Source organism: Anopheles darlingi, chromosome 2 (assembly GCF_943734745.1).
Source record: "Anopheles darlingi chromosome 2, idAnoDarlMG_H_01, whole genome shotgun sequence".
In the NCBI taxonomy this organism is placed as follows: Eukaryota; Metazoa; Arthropoda; class Insecta; order Diptera; family Culicidae; genus Anopheles; species Anopheles darlingi.
Window position 1 is genome coordinate 94309402 of NC_064874.1, and position 7500 is coordinate 94316901.

A 7500-nucleotide genomic window follows, 5' to 3' on the forward strand; every position below is an offset into this window, starting at 1 on the left:
GAAAATTTCTTTCAAAAGTACTCACTCCCAGACGAAATATGTTTGAAGAATGTTTATGATTTTCATTTGTATTTTAATCATTTCCCAATTCACTCACCAAATCTCCCATCTATTTATCTAACAAAGTTCATCTTACAAATTGCTGCGAATTTGGTTTCACTGATATATCCGCCATTTGGTGACAACATATTCGTGCCCCAGGGCCTTTCAATATCCTCTATCACTTTGCCTCGTCCCTCTCTTCTCCTTCTCTTCCACACATTAATACACACATCGAAAACTGCTTAGAACACGATCGCCTCGTCCATATTGATCCAGAAGAAATCGTGGCAAAGCGATATACAACACAAAGCGAAGCTCCCAGACCACAACACAACCTGAGAGAAAATTGCACTCCGTATTACTCAATATCGTTCCTTCTTCTCTTGAATCTCTAGACACGATACACAGAAGCATCTTAAGATCGTAGTAACTACTAACTAGACACGTTCATCTAGACTGTTTTCGCTTAATATTACCATCATGCAAAGTGTTTGAATGACTTTGCCCAAACGCACACGCTGTTTCAACAATTGATTATTGCGAAACATGTATCTTACTTTTGTTAACGATTCATATGTCTAGTTGACTCGAATTACTGTCAAAATGATAACCACCCTTTCTCCTCACTCGTCTTGTTCAATATTTTATGCCTTTCTTGCAAAATTTTCCTACTTCAATTTTATTTAAATAGCCCTGTGTGTGTTCCAAGGTTGGTTTTATTTCGTGTACACGCTCTACTTCTTCAGGAGATGGTCTGTATTATTGTTGAGGAGATGTAAAAGATTTCAGCATACTGCTTAAGACAGACACATGACGCCGATGTTGCTAACAGTTAAAATACTGTGCTCTCCTTCGTAATACACTAATAAGAGCTGATTGAACTGTTCCTGGGGATCGCTTCTGCATGCTTCAGACTCCTGGCATGCGGCTGCTAAGTGACAAAAATGGAAAATGATGAAACGAGATCGAAAACAGTGTCAGCCTCCCGGGACGGGTTGAAGTATGGCAGAAGACGGCGGTACAATGTGGGCGACAAATGGAGGACTGCTGTGGCCGCTCATGAACAATCGAGCAGCGTTCAATCGGTCGAGATCGAAAGGTCATAAATCAGGAAATCTATAAAATAGATGAGAAACCTGGGCATGTTAATAAGTCATTCTCGTACGATCATGTCCGGAGCGGAACAAATTCAGTAAAAATGGTATAAAGGTGCGTTTCGTGTTTAGATGTTCCATTACACAATCGAACGTTGTTGTTGATGGTGTAGAGATGCGCGAGGAAGATAAAAGGCTCACGGGTAAACAATAAGAGGGTTGATGGTAACCACGAAATTAAGAGATACAAAAAAACAAAGAGAAGAAAGAGAATAAGAGTGCGCATTAGAAAGGACGCGAAAACGGTGCAGACGATGGAGATGAGCATGAAAGCGGAGTATTGGAGTGGTAAAGAGAAGTATCGAGTAAGCAAAGGGGAGACCTTACCTCATCGCATCCTCCTTATAGTCATCCGGGATGGTGAATAGATCGGGCGAGATGTCATCTCGGAACTCGAACTTCTGGAACGTAATCTTAGCCGAAACAGTAGGCAGGATGGGGATATCGATTTTGACCGGAAATCCGCTTGGCAGCTTTAAAGTAACGAACTCGCGCAACTTGCTGAAGTGTTTGAACGGTGCTATCACCTCCAACACGTTCAGCAGCATGTCGATGCTCAAGGGAAAGTCTTTGCTCTGAGGAAAGGGACAATTGTAGGAAAAAGTATAGGCTTTTGAAAGAGGATCGAACAAGTCTGTTATAACTTACCATAGCTACAGTTGCCTTAAAATGCTTACTCGACTCCTTATACACTAGTTCACGGCCCAGGTTCGGGTATTGCCCAGTGTCAGCCGCAATGTATTCCTCCCAGGTGATGCTGCTGGTTGGAGGTGGTTGCAGTGAGGCTCGCCTAAAGATCTCTCCACCATTTTGTTCGGCATTCTGTGCCTGGCCGCCTTTAGTTAGTGATTCCATGAGTGCTTTGTTTTTCTGCAAATCATCTCTTGACAAGTGCTCGCGCCGTTTGCGCTGTTCGAGCGTCAGCCCGTTAATTGTGTAAAGATCACTGTCGTACACCCCGGCCACCGTTTCACGCCGATCCTCGCGAAAGATCCAACCGGACTGTGCCTTTGTGAAACTAATGCCTTTTGTAGACATCTGTGCTGCAAGAATGTCACTTGACATCAGGATGTCCACTTCGTCTTCAATCTCCAGCTCCGTCTCTTCGTGACGCACGTGTTGATAGCAGCGGCACTCATTATCGAGCGCCGTTAACGAATCCTTTGGAGCATTTTCTCCCCGGAAAATAAACGAAATATCGCCACGCTCCCAGCGCATGTCCGAGAAATCGACCAGTGTCGTGTCGAGCCGGATCGAGCAGCCGGATTTATGGATTTTACACACATCCGAAGGTAGAATGCGCGAGATGAGTGGAACCCAGGAGTGGAAATCCCATTTGAGCTCCATATAGAAGTCTCCCATCTGGTTGAGGGCTTTGACGAGATTGGGCCTTCGCTGATCCATCTGTTCACGAGCCTGTTGTTTCAGCTTGCGCAGCAACGAGCTGACTGTGGATGATAGATCGAAATTGAACATTACACGGTGTGCTGAAGGTTTAATCAGTCGATGAACTCACTTATTTGTCGATCTCCGTAGGAGATAGCTTCGGCCAGCGGAGACCATCCTTGCGAGTTTTTTACTTTAACCGGTGCGCCGTGAGCCAACAGTAGAAAGGTACATTCTGAAAATGGGAAATACAAGATCAATTCAATACCCAAAGACTTTTTTTTAAAGATCGATACCCCACGAGTATTCGAGTTTTCGTGATAAGAAACTTATTCGATAAGGATAACGAAAATGAATACTTAATTGCAAAGGTGTGAATAAATCAATTAATCATGCATGCGTTGCCAGTGAACAATCGATTCCTCGTACTTGTGATGACCTTTGGATATGTATTCTACACGAAAACTCCATAGGAGTATGTATATCAAACCAGATTAAAGGCAAAACCCAGATTAGCATTATATCAAGAGCGAATTTAACAAATAGAAAATAGCATTAGTCTTCCACCATGTATAGTATCGCCATCGCATTGACACGTCAACACAAGCGTACCAAGAGCTTCGCACGAATTAATTTTCGTTGGCGGAAAAAGCTGGTTTCCAGAGGATATGGACGGTTGGGACCTTGGCCAAAGCGGAAACACACTGATGGTGTGGCTATATATAGTCCCTTCACATAAGAAGGACGAACGCAGGAAATAAAGAAGGGAAGCTATGATTGTACCTATAAGAATGGGAGAAGCTATGCGCTCTAAAAGGATGTTCGTGAGCAAGCCCACTGTAATCGATAAAAAAGGAACAGGTGGAATTGAGGTGGGGCTCAACCAACGCGCCCTCGACAAATCAACAAGGATCTTCTTTGCTATCTCCTTCCTTCAACTATTTCTCATTTCCATAATTTTGCATCTCTCTCTTTCCGTGTAAACGTAGTAGACGTAGTAAGAGACTCTAACTCAAGGTTACAACGATGGTTTGTTTGCAAACGAAGGACTTTCTTCATCAAATAGCAACCATGGGGATCAAAACAGGCCAACCTGGGTTGGGATTGCGACCAGGAAGTATTACATTCTTTTGCAACTAGGTCACTCTGATGCTCGTTTCATCATCGGCATCGCGCTTATCGACAGTCACGCCAATATCTGACTTCCGATAAGCGAACGTAGAAGAAACAAACAGGGAAAGTTCATTAGGTATTGATTTGATTGAAATTTCGTGTTTACAGGGAGAGAAGGAGGGGTGTGAATTGTGGCGCACAATCACTCTGCGAACTGGTGACTATGTGGCGGGCGGCCTGTGATAAGGTTTGGCGATGATAGGGTTTATCAGTTCCACTTTTTCGTTTACAATACAAGAGACGTCATGTCAGGTGCCTTAAGATAAATGAAGCTTTGTTACTTGGCACTGATCACAAATCGCCTCTTGAAATAACCAGGGCACAAGGTTATCTCATCTCAAACGAACGAAACACGTTGCAGCGGGAAATTTCACTTAATTTTCATCAAACAGATGAAAGCGCGGGACGAGGTGGAAGTCTCTTTTCTGTTTCTTAATCTTGTGTCAACGTCGTTACCTTTCCTCCCCAGCATAACAGCCAAATGCAGTGGCGTGTTGCCTAAAACGAAAGTGAATCTAAATTAATATAATGATGGTCTTTGTGGAAATTTTCGCCGTCGAGGGAGGTAGTCCCTACCATGCTTATCTTTTTCTGCGATTTCGTGTGTCCGCAGCAGCAGAGATAATTTGCGGGTGTCACCATTGAAAACGCACTCATGCAGCGGGTAGGAGGTTGCCGTCATTTTTCCGACGACTGCGCCGTAAACACATTTTATTGTTCGATTCAGAAAAGACACGGCACTACGCTTTTCCGTGCTGGATTAGGGAACTGTTTTTCAGCACATGATTTCGATTCTCACGATCGCGAACGTATACCGGACCGGCTCAACGTTAAAGCAACGGAGCTCGGATCGACGACGCAGAGGCTCGTTCCGGAGCCGTGGACTGTTCTCGCGAGAGTGCGCCTACGGGGGAGGGTGCGAGGACGAGAGTCTCGATTACGGGATATTACGGGACGGGTTTTGAATTTTATAGTGTATGAGTGAGATCACCTGCATTGGTGTGCGTGTCAGAATTTTACATTTTCCCACGTAACACAAAAGATTTTTTTTGAAAAAATTGCCTTTTAAACAGTGTCTCCAAATCTAGACCAAAACCGCGACCTTCCTCAATCTCGCGTTCTTCAGCTGATCGGTCAGGGTCAAATATTTGTAAACAAAATTAAAAGGGCCTCCAGCGTTTAACAAAAGACCATCAGGTCGAGTTCATTAAACTTACTTTACCCGAGTGGTTGATGACCTAGCTCGGCTTTCATTTTTCAAGGCCACCGACATCAGCGTTGCATATTGGCCGTGTTCAAGCTGGACTTCGTTTTGAAGTTTGCTTGAGTTTTTGTGGGAAAATATCGTAGATTAAACTAATTTTTGATCTCTTCTCATTTGCTTAAGGTAATAGCTTAATGATTACGACAAAGAAAGGAAACACGTGATAAATTGTAGAGGAAAGGGATGCAGATGGATACTTTAGACCGATTCTTGCCTGGAAATCAGAAACCTCCATTCAAATGTTTGAAAAACGGTCAACGAATTTGGAATTAAAACGTGGTTTAGTTTTTAATGTTCTCGAATCCTCGATTGGAACCAACGTATCGGTAAATCAATTGAAACTCGGTATTCTGTCAATTATCTCCGCAAAGTTTCCATTATAAAAATGTTGAAATGATTTCGATGCAAGTGATAGTGAATAAAGGTGCAAATGCTTGACTACCAAATAAGTTTATTTTTCTTCTTTTACATCTGACAATATATCTTATACAATGTAAGTAGAATTTTCTGCTTGCGTTCTGTGTGAGTTTTTGTGTTTGTCGAATATGAGTGGTTCGAGAATTTAGTTTTCCCGAGCTTCCGTAGCATCCGTAACCTTAACGGCCGTGTGTTGCATTTCACTGATTTCCATTCGAATAGTTAGCATAGTACGTTTAGGTGTGAGGACTCCTGATCTTGCTTATTCTGTTGCTTCATTCTTGTAAGATAGTAAGATGTATTAAGTGGGCTGGTTGGGGCAGGAAGGGATTCATTTGTAGGATGGTATGTAGATCGTATTGAGTATTGATTTTTCACACCTTTACTTCCCAGCCTTTCTTGCTGCTAGTATCGTTTTGAACAGGTTTTATTTTCCAACCCAGCCCGATAGTTAGTTAATCTGCCGGATTTTCTGGCGCTCGTTTGTGCATGGCTCTGTTGGATTCATAAAGTGCGTGCTGGACACATCTGACATGTTATACGACTAACAATTTTGAGGCTTGAATTTCACAAACAAAACTGTCCAGCTGTGTGGCATGCACGAGCAATGAAGGATTCTACGATTCTGTTCCGAAGCGATCTGTGTACTTGTGTGTGTATGTATGTAGCACTCGGGGTCTGTTATCTAATTCTAATAGTTACTTTTCACCATGTTCTTCGTCTTGCTCTTCTTTGATTTTGATCAAATAATATGCATATCAAACAAAGCTTACACATAAGTCTTTAACTTGAGTTTTGAGCTCTCAAAATAACGTTGTAGTAGGACACCTCGGGACTCCCAACATGGTTTGTGGGTTTGCTTTGGTGGGATAAGAAACACTAAAAATTACCAAATAAAAACAGACGCTCCGTGAAGGTGAGTGGGCGAACGGAATTAATCGATAAGTTTGGCAAATCGAACGCAAAATGTCCGAAAAACGCTCAACCAGTATAAGTCTTTGCTGCTTGTTGTTACTAATTAGTAGGAACTGTTTTTACCTTTTTCGTTTGTGCCTTGAAAACACACACGACGCCACTGGGGCTGCCTGTTGTGTTCTGTCGGTGTCACCAACGACAACGTCGGGACTCCTAGTGAGCTAGGCGTACTCCAACATGGTGACCTCGAGAAACACGGCTTCCAGTGGCGCTCGGTGGATAGGAACTGGACTACCCCACAATGCTCTGGCCCGGACCGACAGGACAGGACAGGCCATACACGATCACACGTGCCATATGCCGAAGGTCCAGACAGCGAAGCAACTTCAAACCATTCAAATTATGACCAAATGAAGGATACAGAACGTTGCTTACATTAGCTTCGGCCCTCCCGATCGTCACTTGAACTGCTTGAAGCTGCTGCACTCTTCTTCCCCTCCACCGCATATGCTTACCAGCCATCCCGCCTATTCGCCTCAAGCGTGGCATCTTAATTTAGAAATAAGTCACGCACCAACATGACCTGTGCGATTGTGGCACACACTCAACCAACAGAGAATGTTACAAGAAAACAGGAAATATCAAACAATTTTCCCCGGCGTACTGATCCGATCTCCGCTTTCGATCGAGTAACAGACCAAGGGAACAGGAACTTTGTAGTATTTTAGGATCTTTAGCCGATTCCCGACGATCACGAGGGTTGGTTGAAGCGATAGGAAAGGATCATCAGTGATCGTCATCTTCCGCATGGATTTGTGCCTCTGCATGTGTGTCTGTATTTTCTAATTGCTACCGACCGGTCTGTCTCTGGTGGTGGACTGATTGCGCGTCAAAGGAAATTACTCCTTTGCTTTCGTTTCTCTGTTTTATATCGTGCGCTTCTTTGCTAAAAAATGTTTCACTTTTCAATGCGAGGGAAATTTTCAATCGTTTCATGATATGTCGAGTCTTTTCTCTTTCTTTTTCGTGTTAGTAATCGGATTTGATTTTGCGCATTTCGTTTTCCGTACATAAGTTGCGCATCGGTTTTGGAACTGTTTTTGTATAGCTTGAATGTCGTTTAACTTTTCTTCTTTTCACTCTTTCAAT

The 7500-nt window shown here is 43.2% G+C and overlaps 1 protein-coding gene and 1 long non-coding RNA gene across 3 annotated transcripts in view; both read right to left on the reverse strand.

The window, feature by feature from the left end:
• Positions 1-25: 25 nt before the first annotated feature.
• On the reverse strand, positions 26-4639 carry LOC125951939 (ankyrin repeat domain-containing protein 13C). 2 transcript variants are annotated; one of them, XM_049681093.1, is made up of 6 exons: positions 4332-4639; positions 4212-4253; positions 2713-2817; positions 1845-2644; positions 1524-1771; positions 26-1178 (listed from the first exon to the last, which is right to left on the reverse strand). In XM_049681093.1, the coding sequence occupies exons 1-6, from the start codon at positions 4435-4437 to the stop codon at positions 1121-1123; spliced, it is 1359 nt and encodes a 452-aa protein (XP_049537050.1). In that variant the 5' UTR covers positions 4438-4639; the 3' UTR covers positions 26-1120. The 2 variants fall into 2 exon arrangements, with proteins under 2 accessions (XP_049537050.1, XP_049537051.1); XM_049681094.1 differs by having other exon boundaries at positions 27-1158.
• An 835-nt stretch (positions 4640-5474) lies between these two features.
• The window catches only part of LOC125951942 (uncharacterized), a 60075-nt gene continuing 58049 nt past the window's right edge, over positions 5475-7500 (reverse strand). The window contains exon 4 of the long non-coding RNA XR_007468803.1: positions 5475-7500. This exon is cut by the window's right edge and continues 2817 nt beyond it. This is a non-coding gene — a long non-coding RNA (uncharacterized LOC125951942).